The sequence below is a fragment of the Caretta caretta genome, chromosome 1 (genome assembly GCF_965140235.1).
Source record: "Caretta caretta isolate rCarCar2 chromosome 1, rCarCar1.hap1, whole genome shotgun sequence".
Lineage (NCBI taxonomy): Eukaryota > Metazoa > Chordata > Testudines > Cheloniidae > Caretta > Caretta caretta.
This window is the reverse complement of record NC_134206.1, coordinates 208,669,331-208,689,303: the sequence shown is the minus strand read 5'-3', so window position 1 is coordinate 208,689,303 and position 19,973 is coordinate 208,669,331. Positions and strand designations below refer to the sequence as shown.

Below are 19,973 nucleotides of genomic sequence, written 5' to 3'. Positions count from 1 at the left end.
CAAGGCCAAACTATCTGTTCCAAGGATGCATGTCTGCAGTCGCCATGGCATTCAGTTTATAGATTTATAGATGCTAAGCCCAGAAGGGGGCCGTTATCTAGGCTGACCTCTAGTTTAAGAGCTGGAGAAAATACTTTTAGCATATACAAAGCAAACGTATTTTCAAGGCACTTTATAAACATTGGAGTGACACTGGAAATAGTTCATTGTTATCACTCTACTGGTTGAGGCTAGGGGCAAGTGGGATTGATTTGCCCAAGATTGCAGACTAAGTCGCTAACAGAGCTAAGATTAGGTTTCAGGAGTTCCTTGTTCTCAACTCCATGCTAAGTTCAATAGAGGTCATTGGCCTACCAAATGGAACCACAGAAAATTTGTGCATCATAACATGGTGTCTTTTTTTTTTTTTTTTTTTTTTTGTGTGTGTGTGTCGTGGCTACAGTCACCTTGTGACTTGGTTGTGTCTTTTTGATGCATTGTCATGATGAAACAGTCCCATGTTCATTATTGTGGTTCTCTTGTATGTAGTTTGAGCTCTGGCTTCCTTACAGCTTCCTCACCCATGCTTCCATTGCAGATAACTCGGATGAGGAGGGGCTGGAAGCAGATATTTCATTCATTGGTTCCCACGCATTTGCCCGCATGGAGGGAGATGTTGATAAGCAGAGGCGCCTCATTCTTCAGGGACAGTTGTCGGAGGCAGCACTGCAGAAACAGCATCAGAGAAAGTGAGAACACGTTGCCTGTTTCTCTATATGCATGTCTTAGCTAGGCCTGTGACTCTGGGAAAGATCCTTAATGACCTCTTTCCATGTCACACAAACTTGCAATCTGTTAGCAGGAAAGCATGGACAAGACCTAGTTTCCTTCTAGATCCCTGGAGTAGCCGAGGCCAGGGGCCGAAGCGGAGCAAAAGCCAGGCTGCTGTGGGGACGCCCCACACTTTGGGGACCTCTGACCTAGACACATTGGAACAGTTGTACTGCCTGTTTACCACTAGATGGCACAGTTCCATCATAGCTTTCAGTAACTGAGCCTAGTCTGTCTTTCTAAAACAGGCACACCTGTTTCACAACTCATGCCCTTTTGAATCCTGGGCACCTAATAAACTCTTTTTCCTCCTATGCTTTTGAAGTTGAAGGAAAGAGAATTTTGAGCAAAGTAACCAACAGCATAACTAGACAACAGTCAATGTTCCTTTATTTTCAAACACTCCCCATTGAAGCACTTTGGAAGCAGCTTCCTTACTCAAAAGATTGCAATGTTGACCGTTCTATAACACTAAGTGTAGCAGATCCAGCTCCTCTGATTTTTCCAGGCTGATCTTCATGCTTTCTAACACAGATGAAAGAGACAGACCGCTCTGACCCAATGTGTGTGTTTGACTTTTTTAGTTACAATCGCTGGCTGTGTCAGGCAAGAGCTGAAGACCTGTCTGATGTTGCTTCTCTCAAAGCCTTGTATCAGACAGGTGAGTTCAAGATCCCAAAGGCTGTTTCTCATAGACTCACCAGTAGGAAATGGAATGGCTATTTTTACCTTTGTGTGAAGGAAGCCTCATGGGATGAAGCCTGAGCAAGTGTTTTAATCTAATGACAGATTAAAAAGTCTGTCCTACTTCAGTGCCAGGCAGACTACAGCCAGACAAGACCTCTAGCATATGGAAGCTAGAATGAGATGTGATGAACTGAGACCATAAGTAGAGCCCTACAAATCTGTGGATATCTGCGGACCATGTTTGCGGATTGGATGCAGATACAATTTTAGTATCCACACAGGCTCTAACCATAAGTAATTTGACATCCATCATAGAAAATCTGCATCTACAAATTCAAGTGGGTTCCTGAATGCAAAGATCTCTAAAGCCGAGCTCAAGAGCTGGCATCTGCTGTGTTTATTGGGGTATTAGTAATTGAGAGGGAAAATATGAGGGCTTAATATAAAAATATAAGGTGGGCAAAGAGCTAGTTGAAGTGGAGAAGGCAACAGGTTATGCTGAAATGAGAACTGTCAGTCTGGAGGGAAGTTACTAGTGAAGAGCCTCAAGGTTTATCTTGGGACCAATCTTCATTACTATTTTCATAGTGACCTTGTCAGAAAAGGTAGGAACGTGCTAACGAAGTTTGCTGATGACCATGTTGGAAGGCCTCATCAATGCAGAGGAGGGTTGGAGTATTATACAGGAAGAATTGGATGACCTTGAGGACCAGAGCAATAGAAATGGGGTGAAATTTAATACTACAAAGTGCAAGGTCATTCACTGAGGGACCAATAAGAATTTCTGCTATAAGCTGGGGGGCTCATCGGTTGGAAAAAACTGTAGAGGAGAAAGCCCTGGTATATTAGTTGATCACAGGATGATTGAGCCACCAATATAATGCAGCCATGAGAAGGGCAGGTATGATCCTAGGATATATCAGGTGAGGTATTTCCAGTAAAGAGAGAGAAGTATTGATGCCATTTGTACAAAGTATTGGTAAGACCTCATCTGGAATACTGTGTACAATTCTGGTCACCATGTTCAAGAGGAATTCAGACTGGACCAAATGCAGAGAAGGGCTACTAGGGTGATCAGAGAAATGCAGAGGAGACTCAAAGACCTTGGCTTGCCTAGTGTAGCAGAACAAAAGCCAAGAAGGGGAACTGATTGCTCTGTATAAATACCTCAGTGGAAAAACACGAGAGAAAGGAGAGCTGTTTAAACTAATGTACATTATTGGCACATTAACAAATGGGTATAAGCTGGCCATGAATAAATTGGGACTGGAAGTTAGAAGGTTCCTGAACATCAGAGGAGCGAGTTCTGGAACAGTCTTCCAGTAGGAGTGGCAAGGTCAAACAACCTAAATGATTTTAAAATGGAACTTGATAAATCTATAAACAGGATTATATGATGGGATTGCCGTGATATCAGGGGGACTGGACTCTGAGCCAGGAGGTCCCTTCCAGGCCAATATCCTGTTTTCCAGCTTTTTCGTTCCAGTCACCATGCTCCTGGCCCTCTGTATTTGTTAGATGAGTGTCCTGGTTAGTGGTTACTAATTCTATGAGGGGATGGTGGGAGTGTGAGATAATCCCAGAATTCAGAGTTCCCAGTGCTACTAGGTGTTGAAAGGTCGGTAAGGAACAAATGTAAAGTAAAGTAAGCAAGTAAAGCTCCAATGGACTTGAACTGTGCTTAACCTAAGGGAAATAAGGTTTAGACCATCCAGTCTTGTGCAGTCCAATCCATCTTCCCATGCAAAGTTAGGGACAGTATGGTTTGCCTGGTTTCCATACCATGTCATAAATCTAGATCAATTAACCAAGAATCACAGATATGTCCACTTAATTACTATAGAGAAGGATTCCTCTTGTTCTGCCTTGAAAGCCTTCCTGTATTGTACACTCCAAATCAGCTTCCCAGTAATGATCAGAGGGCAACAGCAGCAACAAACTGAGAAGAGGGAGTTGAAATGACAGGTTCAGTGAATGAATGTTATTTTTAGGGGGCAGGAAGCAATAATTCCCTGTTAGTATTTGGTAGGGATGTGGCAGATGAAATATAATTATTACACTTGTCAAAGTACAGGAACATTCTTGCTAGAAGCATTATTAGAGGTTTTGAATTTGTACAGTCATTGGCTTAAGTCAATTATGTCTCACATACCAGATATTTAACCTGTAAAACTCCTTTAAAAGGTCAAATAACCTCCATCTATAGCTACAAAGAAGTGTACTCTTCTTACCAAAAAAAAAAACCAGTCCTAGTAGCTACTGATTAAAGTAACTTTCTAAATTATTTTACAATGTGCTTATATTTACACACAGGCTAGATGGCATTTGATTCCCCCCACCCTACACTCTGGTTTTCTAACTCTTCTTCCCCATGTATATATAAACATCATGGAGAAAACTCCCATCAAAGAAATCTACAATGTATTCAGCTACCTGTTGGGAGGGGGGGAGTGTATATTATACCTTTCAAGGAATTAATACCATGTTTCACATTGTAAACATACTATCTAAATTAAGCAACTGTAGCTAAGTCGCTCATGTCTGCGTCAATAAGAACTTAAATATATGAAGCCCCTTTATGCTAATGTGATTGCAGTCGTTTGAGGATGTGGTACCTGTTATAGGTTATATGTCCAGAACAACATACCCTTTTGGTAGTGATAAAGCTGAAAGTGGAGGCTTCTAAACAGTAGGGGCTATGTCAGTAAATCGCTGGAACGTCCAGGGTTATTGATTGCAGCCTCCCTCTTCAAGGAGTGCAACTCTGTATTAAAGACTACTATTTCCAGGTGCAAGGCATCCTTCTGTTTAGATCAAAATGAGTACTATGTAATGGGAGCAGTAGTCTCTGCACTCCATCTCCTATTAAGAATGCGAGTTAATGACATTGTAGAATGCTTGTAGTTAGCTGCCCCTGAGTTACAGGGTGAGTTTCAAAAACTCAGACTTCTTTATGAATGTTATTCAAAGATAAAAGCTTGTGGTGCTCATTTTATTCTGTAGGTGTGGATAATTGTGGTCGCACAGTGATGGTGGTAGTTGGAAGGAATATTCCTGTAACTCTGATAGACATGGAAAAGGTAAAATCTTCATATAAAATTATAGAGCTGTGGCAGTGATTCTTTAGTTAAGGTTGAAAGGCAGTTTCTATTAAGTACAACTATCTCATACTGTACCCTCAGCACTAACTTTAGCAGGATATCTCTAGAGGGGTGTGTCTATGCAGAAATCTTCCTATACAGCAGATTATGTACAAACTGCTTGCATAGATACTTTAACATGAAAATATATCCTATCTAAAACTTTGCATATGAAGATTTTCTGGTAGAAACTTTTCTAGGGAAGTGACTAGATTCTCTTTAGGGAAGCATTGGCGCCTGGCATTGGCCCCTGCTGGAAGACAGGATACTGGGCTAGATGGACCATTGGTCTGACCCGGTATGGCCGTTCTTTAGCAGTGTAGTGTAGGGTGCCCCACACACACACACACACCCGCCCTTTCCTTCCCAAGAGATGTAAAGGTGCTTCTGTAGCTGGAGACTCTGAAGAAGTGAGGTGCAGTGAGCAAACTTGTTTCTTGCACATGTAAAATGCCAGGGATCCTGTTCCCCACACAAAGTATGTGGAGGTTAGGGGCATGGAGCAGAGTAAAGGTTGGTTGTAGAAATCACCAGACAATATTTTTGAACCAGTGTTTAAGACTTCAGTGTTGCATCATGTTTTTATAATTAAAATATAATATCAGCTTGTCTTAAGGCTTTTGGTCTGAATAATATTAGTGTTAGAAGGAAATCTGTTCGCACAGAATGGGACTGTGACAGATTTTTCTGCTGAAAATATAAATGTCTTCCTCAGGCACTCTTGTACTTCATCCATGTCATGGACCATATTGTAGTGAAGGAGTATGTCATAGTATACTTCCACACGCTCACTAGTGATTACAATCACCTGGACTCCGACTTTCTGAAGAAACTGTATGACGTCGTTGACATCAAGTGAGTGTTATGAGTAGGAAGAGAAACCCTTCTCCTCTACTCCTCTCCCCAAAAAAGCCTTTAAGACAGACCCTTTATCCAGTTAGCTTCCATAGCTAAAGGATTGCTGGGAAGAATTTCACAGGGGCCAATAGACCCAGGTGTCTAACAAAACCAGTAGAGATTAGGAAGAAAGGCCTGTTTCCTTTCCTGCTCTGAATCAAACCATTTAAACAAATTTCTAGGAATTTCTGTAATGCTTATTGTAACTTGTGAGTGCCTCAGTTCAACAGGAGATTAATTCTAGTTCTTGCATGCTTGTATAATATACTGGTCTCTGCAATCCCTGCCTGTTGCATATCGATCAATAGTGAAGGCAGGCGTGTTTGTGCCCATATATTTTATGTGAGCTCATTCCATCTGCCTCTAAAGGTTGTGTTTCCAAAAGACAGTATTGTCCACTGGGATGCTCCATCCATTTTGCTGGAGGAGACGTATAGTCCGCGCTAACAGTTGTAACTAATGTGTAACCTTCTTTGTCTGCACGATGGACTGGAGGATCTGATAGTATTTATCTAGAGATGCAGGGAAACTTTTCGCTTCCTTTGCCTCGCTTTTTCTTAGGGCAGCTGCCCTTTGACCTGGATTTGAATGCTGTGGGTCAGGGTTAGCCCCACAAGCACTTGTGCACAAGTGGGCAAATGTCTCCAAATGCTTTAAGCTGTGGTTTTGGCTGAATTTAATAGGATGAGCTCATTACTTTTTTTTTTTTTTTTTAACAAGCGTCACTTTCTTCTTTAAACCAGGTACAAGAGAAATTTGAAGGCAGTGTACTTCGTCCACCCAACATTTCGCTCAAAGGTGAAGTATACTGTACCAAAGGCCAAGAATGCAGACTTCTGAAATAAAATAGGGCATAAAATTATAGTATAAGGGGAGAAGTCATGAGAGAGAGAGAGAGACTTCAAAACACTAGGCCATATCTGCTAGATAAGTGTTTTCCAAGAGCTAGTACGCATTTGTGTACTATTATTTCTGGCTTATGTGGCTGCTACACTAGCCTTTCCCTTCCTACCTTAATGATGAGCCTCTGTGCTGGGCCTCTGTGTACCACTACTGCTCACTTCCCATTTTACTATGTGTGCTCTGACCTGCAGTGACGCTTCATCTCTCAGGTTGCTATTAAGCCACGTTGCATTGCTGGTTAGTGCACATGAATGAACAATGGCACAGAGCCTCATGATTAAGGTACTGAATGGATGCAGACTTTAGCTGTTACAGCAGAGGTCCTACTCTGATAAACTGGAATAGTTGTTTTGAGAGGCTGAAAATGAAGCTGATCAGTGTCACAGGTGGTTGGGGTACATGTCTGTGTGGTGTCCTCTAACAAAATTTAAAGCTTTGAGACCACATTTAGTTCAAAGAAAAGAGGCATTAGTCCTTTCTCCTGCTCTCTGGGGTGAAATATGACATTCATCTATGTGAACCCAGAAACTTGAATCTTTTTCTCTTTGTGGTTCACCACATGGGCATTTTTTACTCCCAAGGACAGTTATGGTACAAAAGCAGTGTCAGTGCAAGATTCACACACACGCACCTCATCACCAGTGTGCCTCAAACCTGATCTGATGTGGGTATTCAAGAGGCTGAGGGGGAAAACTTGATTTCCATGGCCATTATTTGGCCTCCGCTGAGATTGCCTGCCTGCCTCCCCTCTTGTTGGCCTTAGGTCAGCTCAGGAACACACAGCACAGCTGATAGAGACCTAATCATTAATTTCACATAGGCCACCAAATAGCCTTCATATTTGCTGTGGTAACTGCTTGCCTGGGTCACATTCAAACCCATTAACCTGTAGATGAGTCTCCCACTGCCTGTGTCCTGGTCTTTTCCAAAAAACTGAGTAGCAGTGATGAGCTAGCAATAGGCTCAGTCAGGATCCTGGTTTGTAATATAAAATAATAAGGTGGAAAAGGGAAGAAGAATTTATTTTGGGGAGGCCTAAGCAAGGCTTCAACTTTTTATTTCCTGTGGATTTTTCTAACCTCTTCAAAAGGACATGTTGCTGCTTTGCTCTATGGTCTCTAGAGGCAACCAGAAGGTGGTGCTGCTTCTCTTCCTTTTTCTCAGCTGTGGATCAAAACAGTAATCAGGGTATTCTGCTTGGAAGGCGCTAAAGTGGCAGCAGTGGCCCTAACTAACATCTTACATGCTTGCACTTTCGAATTAGATGTCAGACTACGGGCCTGACCTGCCATCTTCATTAGAGAGCTTTTGTCATTTTATGTAAAATAGGAGTAAGAGTAGGCGTGTGGTCCCCAAGGTCCAGGCCAGATTCCATCGGAAATGTGTTTTATTCTGCTTGGGTGCATCCCTGCAATTTCAATAAGTTGAAACATGGTAGAGGAATGTACGTGATTTTACTGAGGTTATGAGTTGGGCAAACAACTCTGGTGGTTCCTTGATTTCATTTTATTAATACCACCATCATTTATATAGTTCTTTACACTTGTCAAATATTGTACTAGAATGAACTTATTAATTCCATGCCAGTGTAGCCATCAGCCCTTCTCTTCCCTCATCCATTTGGGTAGTTGTCCATCCCAAAGAGCAGCTTTTTGTAAAAGCCTCCATTCTGTACCACAAATTGCATGGATAGTCAGCCTTCTGACCATCGCTTAGTTAACATTCTGAAACCTCTGAGGTTTTGTTGTGTTGTGTTTTTTTTCCTTACTTGGGGATGAACACAAAGCATATTGGGCTAATGGCGATGCCTGCTGACCAGAAGGTTGAGGTAGGTGGTTAATTCCATAGTTTGTGCCAATTAATGGTTTAGTTTGTGAACACTGAATAGGTTGTCATTTCCTGCAACAGTAAGACAGCACTCAGATATCCTGCTGATAAGAACAGTATGAACAATTAGATTTAGGGTTTACAGCAGACCTGGTCAGTGTGTGGCCTATGAGTGCCCTGTCTTTAATATGAAGATGTGCTCAGAGCAGACTGTGTCCCAGTATGCATTGTCCCATCTTGATCCCATCAGCATTCCAGTCAGATTAATTTGCAGCATTGCATGTTTGGAACTGTAGTCCTTGTGTCCCTGACATCTATGTTAAAAATAAAACTGGCTGACTCATCTGGTCATTTTATGATAGGTGGGGCTGATAGTGCTGCCTCCTCTTAAGGTTGCCTGATACTTCCCTTTTAAAAAACCCTGTTTTCAGTTGCTTATAACTTTGCCAAACTTAAATCATTTGGGATGAAATTTTCCATGCCCCGTATCTGCCTCATGATTTGTTGTGTTTTTTGTTTGGTTGGTTTTGGGTTGTTGTTGGGTTTTTTTATTTTGTTTGTTGAAAATTTCACCCAAAATGGTTCAACTGTTTGAGAATGAGGTTTGAAAAATCCATTGTTTTGCCCATATTTAAAACTTCTAGTTACCTTTTCTTTTAAAAGTTCTGAAAACTTTATGCTTTGGAGCAGGGATTGAAATTGAGCAGGGAGGTGTCCTTTGTGTCAGGGATGTGCCTTTGCTGTCCCTGTGAAAATTTGGCCACATAGGCCTTTGGAAAAGTACAGTTCACATGCTCAGTAGAGACTTGTTAGATTTTTAGCAGATAAATTCCCTAAAGTGTCTGTCCACACTGGGCATGCTCCCTGCAGTTGTAGCTCTGGGCTACAGCAGGCCATTCTTATTCCAGGCATCTGAACAGAGTGCCACGATTCTGTGTCCTGTGCTTTCAATGAGCCTTGCTGAGCCTAAGCCACATGGAGGAAGAGGCTGCCTGAATCAAATGCAGGGGGAACCAGAGCTAGACTGGTGGGAGTAGATAGGGACAAGAAGCTAAGTGCAGGGAGGTGGAGACTGGGACTGGCAGCCTGGAAGAGAAGCAGAAGAGGAGAAGCAGTGACTGACTGGGCAAGGAGACAGACTGGGCCTGAGAACTAGTGAGGCAGAGGAAGGAGGTGAGTGCAAAGGGAAGACAGATCTGATGATGATCCGTGGTACAGAGGGAAAACTGGGATTGGCTGGGCAAAGAGACAAGGCCAAGGAATTGGGGGTGCGGGAGAGGGATGCTGAGATTGGATGAGGAGTCTGGGCATGGTGGATTGGGGCTGGGAGCCACAGTGGGTGGTGGGTTGAGTGGAGGCCAGAGTTGTGGGGATAAAATGGATGAGGTGCTTTTTGGGTGGGGGAGCTGGGAATGATGGGGCAAAGGAAACGGAGGACAAGTTGAGGGGTTGGCGACACTGGGACTGAAATGTAGAGTCCAGAGGGATGAAACTAAGACTTGCTGGGGCAAGGAGACTGGAACTGATATGAATAGCCTGAGGTGAAGAAAACAGGACTGGGATGAAGAACCAGGGGGTGGTAAAGAGACAGGACTGAGATAAATTGGAGGGAATATGGCAAAAGGGGTCATGCTTCATGTAAACAGGCAAAAGGGTCTGTGACCATGCAGGGTTCTCAACCTTTTTCTTTCTGAGGCCCCAGCCAACATGGTATAAAAATTTCCTGGCCCAGCTGTGCCACAACAACTGGCCGGTGTTAGCGGGTAGCAAGCAGGGCAGTTGTCTGGGGCCCCATGCCACAAAGGCACCGCAAAGCTAAGTTGCTCAGGATTTGGCTTTAGACCTGGGTGGTGGGGCTCGGGGCCCTGGGCTGCAGCCCCACACAGTGGGGCTTTGCCTTTCTGCCCTGGGTACTAGCGAATCTAACGCTAACCATGCTTGGCAGACCCCCTGAAACCTGCTCGTGTCCTCCCAGGGGGCCACAGACCCCTGGTTGAGAACCACTGTATTAGAGCACACTTCCTGCCCACAAGCCTGTAGTGGAATGCAAGATCTCTGAATCTCACTATTACTCTGTCATCTGTGAACTCTCCGGGCAAAGTGTCTCATTCCCCTTCTAGTGCTCATCCTACTATTGCTATGAGTTGTTCTGTTAGATCAAGTGGCAGAACTCTGAGCAGTGCATGTAAAGGGTGCAACCTGCTGATGAACCATGTCATTGTCAGTATGGTTCCACAAGATGGAATTCAATTTTTTCATATTGCTTTTTTAAAAAACTAGAAAATTGCAGGTTTCAGAGTAGCAGCCATGTTAGTCTGTATCTGCAAAAAGAACAGAGTACTTATGGCACCTTAGAGACTAACAAATTTATCACAGCATAAGCTTTCATGGGCTACAGTCCACTTCATCGGATGCGTAGAATGGAACATATAGTAAAAAGATAGAGAGAGAGAGACATCCACACACAGAGAGAGAGAAGGTGGAAGTTGCCATACAAACTGTAAGAGGCTAATTAATTACGATGCGCTATTATCAGCAAGAGAAAAACTTTTGTAGTGATAATCAAGATGGCCCATTTACATGCACACAAAAAACTATTAAAAGACTATTATTAAGATTGCTAATTCAAGTACTTAAAAGTTAGGAAATCCCAGAATTAAGATTGCGTGTGCAACCTCAATTCAGCCTCCTGTGCATATGCATTATGATGCCATCTTTAATTACATGATCACATACTATTTTTTCACACAGGACCCCTGCCTCAATCACTGCACAGGATGGACCTGCTGTAGGGATGAATCAGGGTTGTGTAGTAAAGAAGACTGTTTGTAGAACTTCTGCTGTGAGGTAGTAGCACCAGGACGGGTGGGTGTAGACCCGCCCCCTCAGCTAAGGGGGTGGAACCATTTAGTCCAGGCTACTAGTGATTTATGAGGACAACGAGAAAGAAAAACCGGATTGGGAAAGAGGTCAAAAATCCAGGGGGGACACCGAACAGAGAGTCCTAGACAGCACCCACTGCTCCTCAAAGGCATGTAAGGAGTCAGTGGACACCGCCCAGAGAAACTCTGCTCAGAGGCATGATCGGATAAAGGAACAGAAATAGACCCCACTGCCGCGGAGCGCTCCCTCCCGTTCAGCTTCCTTCTCCTGGATAGATGGCTGGCCATCTTGGCCAGCACCAGGAGAAGATTGACAAGGCGGTCTCATGACTTTGTAGCACAGTGTGGTAAACTGTTGTCAAGGAAGTGAATGTTGTGGTGGCCTGTAGTCCTCTTTCCCTTTCAGACCTATCAGAATTCACGTGTAGAACAAAAAAAAAAAATCTAGAGGTTCCAAGTGGAAATAGCCATGCACAGATCTTGCTTGTGAAGTAAATAAAAAGCCTGCCCAAGTCTTTAGGTTTCTTGTCAGAGACTGCAGCAGAGTTCTGAAATAGCTACAAGCAGGAAGAACATATTGGGGATTAGCATGCAGAGAAAAATACCAAGTGTCCTCCCTTGCTTCAAATTCCAGAATGCAGTTCTGCTACTTTAGCGGCCTTTCAGCCAGAGGAAATATAGGGAAGTAAAATGGAATTAAACAAAGATGGAATTTGACCAAGCTAGTATTCTAAGGCAGGGTTTCTCAACAATTGGATCACAAACCCCGAAGGGAGGGGGCACAAAAGACAATCCAGGGCCCTAAGGCAGCGAAATTTTTGTTACAATCTAAAACAAAGAAAATCTCACTCCCTTACCTATAAAGATCAAATTATTCTCAGTCAACCTCTCAAATCAGACACACAGTAATAATAATTGTGAAGTGCTTTGAGATCTGCAGGTAAAAAGTGCCATATAAAGAGTTAGTTGATATTATTATATAGACTTATTGTTACATTTACTAGAGAATACCAATGACAAGACAATAGTGACAATTTTTGCTTTGGTCACCAGCCAGACATCGTAGAGAAACATTGCTGCAAGGAAAAAATGTTGTGGGATCTTTAATGTTAATCAGAGCCTCAGTTTTGCAGGACATGCAAAAGACAATACCTCCAGCAGCACTGTCCCCACCCACAACATCGTGCAGAGGTTTTCAGTCTGTACTGACTTGGAGGGAAAATGCCCCCCCGTTGAATTACCAGCCCAACACCACTTCTTACATGAGTAAAGTTGAGCAGAGGTAAGGAGAACAGGGAGAAAACAATGGAGAAGAGCCAGGGCTGAATTTTCTGGAGGCTTCAGATCTGGTGTCCCAAGAATTCTGGAGATTCTGTTCTCATTGATATATGTTAAAGGAATGCTAATCATTTTATTGTCAATAGCTTTACCAATTTTCCCTTTACGTTCTCTTATGCTGGACGTCCAAGAAACCCCAGCCTTCAGGCCCTTCATCCCGGCAACCTGCCATGCACCTGAAGATATCTGGATAAAGTTCCCTCTGGAGCCTGTAAATGCCATTGCTCCAAGCAGAAGGTGTCATTAGAATGACACTGCTCTTTCACTGGCCTTAATAATATCTTCTGGGCTTCTTGTTTTTGACTTAAATGTTTTTTGGGGGGTGGTTTCTTCAGACTGTAATCTGTTTTCATGTCTCTCCATTGTCTTCTGCCTAATCTCCTTATCCTTCCCCAACTTTACCCCTGCAAGGAGAGCATTTGTTTACAAGAGAGAGCTCATGGGGCCTGCTGCTGGCTATTGAAGGAGAATGTATCTCCTTATGGAGTGTGAGATGAGACGCACAATAGGAAGTAGCCAGTAGGAGATTGCTTGACTCACATGGTCTTTGCAGTCTCTGAGCCAGGAGAGTCCCATAAGATCTAAATTGCTTAGATGCCTTCTGAAGTGCATGTTTCTCTCTGCTTTGCTTTTCAATGTTCCTGGGGTAGGACACTATTTCTCAAGCTCAAGAACAGGAGCTCTTTGCTTGTAAGCTTTCCCCCATCCCATCCCCCAGTGCCCTCCTCTTACACATCTCTGCATTGTATTTCAGTTCTTAAATCTGTAATGTAAATAATCTATGTTATTGCTGTACTGAATTCTGGCATACTTGATGGCTGCCATCTGTTGTATTTCTGTACACTATTTCTAGGCCTGCTGGGCTCTAGAGGTTTTTATCATGCGTCTTGGCGGACCAGAGCTGTGCTTGTTTTGTAGGGGCCATGAACATAGTTTATTCTGCCAACCAACATTCTTTGTTTCATTTGAGAAGAGAAACTGTTTTAAATTATGTGCATTGTAAGGCTAGTGGCTTTTTATAGAACATGTTGCTCTAAACTAAGTTTGCAGATGTGAGAGCACAGCAGTGATCCCCAAAACAGAGGGTAATTAAAGCAGTGTGTGATTGGCTAATGCTGAGTAATCCATTGTACACAAAAAGGCTAATCCTGTTTTCTTTATTCCTGCTCCGATGTGAGCATTCAATGGTCTGCTCAAGAGTCTGGTGCTGCGGGAAGGTGACTGCACTGGAGAGAGAGAAGTCCTCTATTTATCCCCCCAAAATACTGTATTCTTGGATATTATTTTATTGCTACCATTGCATTCAGTGTAATCAATTATGCTTCTGCATATTGACTGTCTGAACTTAACTTCATTGTTTCGATGCTCCATCCTCTCCTGTTGTCAGGGAGTGAAAATTACCATGGTGCAAGATTTGAAATCTGCTATGTTCAGACCAGTGACAAAAACACTTGGTTAGAGTGAGGGATCAAGTGCCAGTTTTCGGGTCAGAGGTCTCTCACCATCAGAACTAATAGCAAATCTGAATGTCAGTGGGAAAACTGGTCACCTCCGCTTTCTAGTAGTGTATACGCTCTGATTCTAGCCTTGGTACATCATAAAATATCAGTCTTAAAACACAGCTCATTCCAATTGCTTCTCCCTCCCACTACATGCACGCACACACTCAACCTCCCAATCTGGTTGTACTTTTTAAGAATGAGGACACTGTACTTTTCAAGGACGCTATTTGCTTCCCTCAGCTCAAATGTTGAGCTTCAACTAAAGATGATCTGTTTGGGACGGACATTTACATACGAAATATCTTTTTATTTTTAATCCACCATTCTGTCAGATTTTTTCCATTCCGTAAATTGCAGCAGCACTATACGAACTCACTCGTGCCACACCTCTGTCTTTCTGTTGACATGCTTGATGCCAGTGCAGGAAACTAAAAGGAAACTCTGCTATAGTTCAAGAAACAAAATGTGAAAGGAAAACCATTTTCAGGCTTCTCTCTCTACTCCCCCTCTTCTCCAACACAACTGAAAACAATCCAGGGCCTGCCGTTCATTTGTTTGCGTTAGCAACTTCCAACTCTCATTAGAAGTTGCTCTCTTCTCTCAATGCAAAGCTTTCAATTGCTGCCAAATTTCAGTTCTGTTCAATGTGCCTTCACATGATTTCCCCTGCTAGATCGAACAAACTGCATTTGCCACATTGGTGATCCTGACTTATATATTCTAAAGGTAGTTACTACGTGGGTTTTGTAGTCCAAAGGGAATTATGCTTTGTATTCAGTACATAGCTGAACAAATGGAATGGCTGAGATATTGCAAGGTGAGGGACGAAATGGCCCCTGGACTACAAGTTTGAGACAGGGTAAAAAATTCCCCAGAACAAATTACTGTATTCAGTAGTGTACATACACACAGATCTGTCTCCTCCAGTCAGCAGGGCCTGGACTTACTCTGTGTTGGGAGAATGGGATGTGCTGTGGTGTCTGAATGGGAAGATTGGTTGAAGCCAGTTTTACATTGTGCTCTAAAAGTGTGGTTTGAAATCATCCTCTTCTCCTCCCAGAAATAATTTCAATACATGTAGAGCAGTTGCCCACACTAATAGGCCTTAACAAACAACACCTGGCTGGTAATTCCCTATCTGATTTACATGTGGGAAGACAAAGCTGAGTTACCTGCTCTACATTGTGTCCTGTTATAAAAAGATCTGAAGGAGACTCAAGGTTAGGACCTAAAATTAAGACTAGGGTTTTGGGCAACAGTTGTAAGTCGGTTCTGATGCCATTTGAGCAGATGTAGTGTATAGGAGAGAGGAAAACAAATACCCAGAACAGAGAGGATGTGTCTATCAGTATCTATCTATTGGGACAACTGAAGGTCACTTTTTTTTCTAAATTGCCCTAGAAAAAATGGTGCTAACAGGCATTAAAACCAAGGCAAGGAAAGAGATTGATCTGACTAATCTGGAAGTGAGGAAACTAATTGTAATGTGCAGAGTTTTGGAAATAGCAGAATGGGAAGGAGTAAATAGACACCAATGCCATGCAGCAATATGGGGGTGTAGAATTAAGAAAAATGTCAGTCTGGAGTTTGAAAGCACTACTCTGTAGTGCAAGTAACAGCTTGCTAGACTAGCAATTGAAGTGGACTATGCTTTATTGTTGTGTGCTCGCACTTACAATGCTGAAGCTTGATTGGTTTATACGAGTACAAAATAATATGTTGAACTTGAAGACTCAGAAATGGCATCAGTTTAATTCTTTTCTTTTCTATGTTTAGGTCTCAACATGGTTTTTCACAACCTTTACCGTCTCAGGGCTAAAGGACAAAATCCACTATGTGGAAAACCTTCAGCAATTGTTCACAGCCATACCCCCAGAACAGATTGACTTCCCCCCTTTTGTCCTTGAATACGATGCCAGGGTAAGTGGCTTCAGGTGATAAGCATCTGTTTATGCTCCCAAGCACAGTTGTTGAATGTCTTACAGCTTTGTGAAGCAGACTGGAACAAGTCATCTTCACCCCTCTTAAAAGGAAGTCTAGATGGATTGCTGGGGAGACTAACAGCTCTTTTTGGACTTCATAGAAACAGTCAGTTGTCCCATATTAGTCTTTTCTACATCAATCTCTGAGGAGAGGGTTTGGCCCAGAAGCAGCCCTTTATTCCAGTAGAGGCTTCTCTTATATTTTTTGTGTGTAAATTAGGGACACCACTCTTTGCCTAGCCGAGGACCACACCAAGTTTGTATTAAATGAAGACGATTGTAACCAACCTAATCAGTAACCAAATGGAGATGCAGCATGCAGTACTCCACATTGATCTGAGCAGCCTGGATTGCAGACCTGTAGTCCTCATGGGCCCACACCTCCATAATGAAGATTAGGGTCACTATGGTCTGCTTTTCTTGGGGAAGAGCACTCTCTTTGATGAAGCAGATTGTGTCCATTAACTTGGATGCAGAGGTATGGCTGGTCTGCCTCTTCTTGAATCCTAGGTGCCCTACAGGTGCAGATCTTAGAAGTATTCACGTCTCTTATTCTCTCTGCTTGCTTCTCTCCCTCACCTTGCTTATCTCCTGACAGTCTCCCTAAGCTTTCAGTTTTCCATAGCTTATCGAGTAGCTGTATGGTGCTATTAACAGTTTCCTGTAATATTCTGAGAAGTTAACTAACCTAAAACCTGACGCACAGAGGATTGTTGCTGTCTGCCATCCCGCTGCTTTGTGTTGTCTTGTATTGTTTCATGGCCTTCAAATTTTGTTTCCTCTTCCCAGCCCCAAATTAACACACACATTAGGGAAAGGGAGTGGAGAGGAGGAACTGCTCTTGGCTGTCTTAGTCCTTTCTTCCTCCTGGACTTCTCCCCAAAGTGCAGGACAAATGTGACTCAGTGTCATTTTGACCCACCTTTGCCCTCACTTTAAATACAGGGGAACAGACATTGCATGTGTCTGTAGGCAGTATGCCATCTTGAGGGGTTTACTGACCACATTACATGCTGGCATTTGCAGTCTTGATAGGCCACGGCTTTGGATTTAGGCTAAAGCAGCTGTGATCTATGTTCAAATCAGGACCAAGCAATTTTCAGGCTCCCAGCAAGTTGCCATTGCATTTCTCAGGTAGGTGAAGTTTGGATGGTACTGTACTAGGATATGAGGGGGTGGTCAAGAATGTTTATTTAATTATGCCTCCTTTTCATCCCTCAGTTGCATGCACTTGAGAGTTGGGAGACACATTTAGTTAACTTCGCATTTCTTTATCACAGGAAAATGGGCCTTACTATTCTTACCCCTCATCCCCTGACCTGTGATCTACGGCTCTGCAATACTGCTGGTTTCCCATGGATCCTATGACCTGATGCCTGCTGATCCCATGTGCATTTGTCCATGTACAGAATTCAGAGAAAGGGTTTTGCCCCCAGCTCTCTGGTATTTTTTTACTGATGAGATATTTTCAAGCACACAAGCAATCTGAGAACTTTATGCCACTGTGAATTGTACTACTATTTCAGATCTATTTATCCAAAGGAAAAGTTGATTTCAGGATCACTTGGTGAATTTTATTTTCTTCTTTTGGAAGGTATTGAGTTTTATGCTTGAATTGACTTTTTTGCTCTCCCAGAAGACCATCAGAGATACTTTAATCATGTTTTTACTTAATATTGCCTGGTTCCAGCTCCATTTATAATACTCTGTTTTACAAATGATATACAGTACCAGCCTGACACTGTTGCTCATCTTATGGTCTGTGCTTCAGTTCCAATTATTTTCCCCTTCTATTAGTGCTGATTGTTCTAGTGATGACCCTGCAACAGTAGCTGGAATCAGGAATATCACAACCACGGAGTGAGCAAAGCACTACGCCAAGTGAACTCTGTGGCAGTGTTTAGTACCATAAATGCTATAATCCCTGTCTGTTTTCCCTGGAAGATGTGATAAGTTGAGATGTTGTTGCTCTCCCATTAAGAATAAAATTGAAAAATGTGTCTGAATCTCTCCTGTAATTCTAGGTATTTGTGGTCTCATATCTTTCAAATAGACAGATGCATAAATGTTGTAAATGAATGCCATCTGCTTGACATTGCAGCCAGCATCCTAATTACTCTTGTATGTATTAAAAGATTCAGTGATGTAGCTTCTATTTTCTTGAAAATAATCAGGCTCTGGGAAAAGACTCACACTTTGAGAGGGAGTGTAAACAGGGACGCTATCAACTAGCTCTGACAGCTCTGTCAAGTAAAGCTTTAAACGTTGACTTCCCAGGGGTGTAAGATTGGAGGTCCAGCGTAGCCCACATAATCCATGAAACATTTTCAAAAGTGGGGGGAGGATGCGATCTCATTAAATACATTTGAGATAACACCTTCCAAATCGCTGTACACCATGACAGAGTCCCTGCTGGACATAGTTTGTGCACAAAAATTTGTTTCGGGAGGCGGTGTGGTTCTCTATTGCCTTTTAAGTACCTTCCTTGCACCAGTGAATAGAGGAAAGAAACCTAATTGTAACTGTTCCCAGGCCAAAACCATTTTGTATATTAAAAAGCGATTCTTCTTCCTGTCTTTTTGGACCCTCTCTCCTTTCAAGAAAATACAGGTATTGTGGTGGGCTTTGATCATCTGGTGAAGTGTATGAGGTGGTTAGCTATTTATACTGCGTTCTAAAATTCCCCTGCACATTGAGTACATGTGAAACTGTCACTACTGAGCTAATGCAAGAGGTAGACTGCAGTCACCCTCGTTAGAGAGGGTAGATGAAGTGGATAGGGCTGTGGTAATTATCAATTTTGACATGTTTCTTTTGGACCCTTTAGTCTCTGTGGCTGTACATCACGATTGCCTTACAATCTTCAGTTTGTCACTCCTACAAATTAGGATCACAGCCTTTAAGTTCCTCCAGTGGTACATTCTACTTGTGCCTCAGAGATGGACTTCCAGAGTGAGGGGAGGGGGGAAGGAGGGAGATCTTAGGCTGCTCTTCCCTCCCTTCCCTGAAAATTCACCACCAGACATACACCAAGCATGGAAAATTTTAGTCTGTGCGATGGATATTTTACATATGTAGCGCATGTGAAAAATGGGGTTTTTATAGAGGAACCTACTTGGGAACATGAATGCCTTGCTTGGAATCAGAATGAGCTCTGTAATAATATATAGCACTTAGATGGTGCTTTCCAAACATTAAGGCCTGGTTCCACAAAGGGACTTAACCATTGCAATGCTGAACAGTGTGGCACCTAGCTTTTAGGTTCCTAAAAAATGACAAGAACAACACTACAATCCATAAAGTCTGAGTTACGTGCCTAGGCTCTAGTACAATGAGTGGGAAGAGATAGGCAGCTTACAATGTGATCTACAGAAGCCAGCATGCTAGGCAGAGTGCTCCATAAACTAACTAATGGGAGATGCTGACAACAGGGCTGTGTGCTAAGCCCCATTCCCCTCTTGGAAATTGGCACCTAAGTCCAGGCTCCAGGGAGGCACCTGTCTCTACTTAGCAATCCAAGAACGGAACCTGCTGCCTGCAGTCAGGCAGCTTGGGCACCTAATTCATTTCTTGTGGGAATGAATTAGGTGCCTGCCTTGCTCCACGCAAATCAGCCAGAGGAGGAGATGGAAGTAACGGTGGTGGTGCCCCCCTTTATGACATCTAGTCCAATGGTGGTTATTGAATTATTTATCCACAGTGGAGCAGTCACTAGGAGAGACTGAGGGAGCCCTACATCAGACTATCCCATAGCTCAGTGGTTAGAGCATGCACCTGAGAGGGAGGATTTGAACAGGGATCTCCCGTATTCTCCTCTAGCAGAGGGGGGAGTTGAACCTGGGTCTCCCATATCCCATGTGAAGCTTCTAACCGCTGAGCTAAAAGTTACAAAATGGGCTTCTGCTAATGCCACCACCACATTTTGAATGGGACCTAATCCAGCGGGCAGCCTTTGCGTATGCCTACCCCATCAGGTCTCACCTGCGCCTCAGGTGGCTGATCTCC

General features: G+C 43.0%; 1 protein-coding gene across 3 annotated transcripts in view; it reads left to right on the top strand.

Moving 5' to 3' along the window:
- The window catches only part of GDAP2 (ganglioside induced differentiation associated protein 2), a 46,211-nt gene extending 28,237 nt beyond the window's left edge, over positions 1–17,974 (top strand). For 2 of the 3 annotated variants that reach the window (XM_048819643.2, XM_048819652.2), the window contains exons 8-14: positions 578–728; positions 1,395–1,471; positions 4,501–4,577; positions 5,353–5,492; positions 6,278–6,332; positions 15,763–15,906; positions 17,249–17,974. In XM_048819643.2, the coding sequence (XP_048675600.1) occupies positions 578–728; positions 1,395–1,471; positions 4,501–4,577; positions 5,353–5,492; positions 6,278–6,332; positions 15,763–15,906; positions 17,249–17,293 (689 nt within the window). In that variant the 3' untranslated portion in view covers positions 17,294–17,974. The remainder of the gene's footprint in view (positions 1–577; positions 729–1,394; positions 1,472–4,500; positions 4,578–5,352; positions 5,493–6,277; positions 6,333–15,762; positions 15,907–17,248) is intronic. The other variant, XM_048819669.2, reaches the window with a different exon arrangement.
- Positions 17,975–19,973: the final 1,999 nt, after the last annotated feature.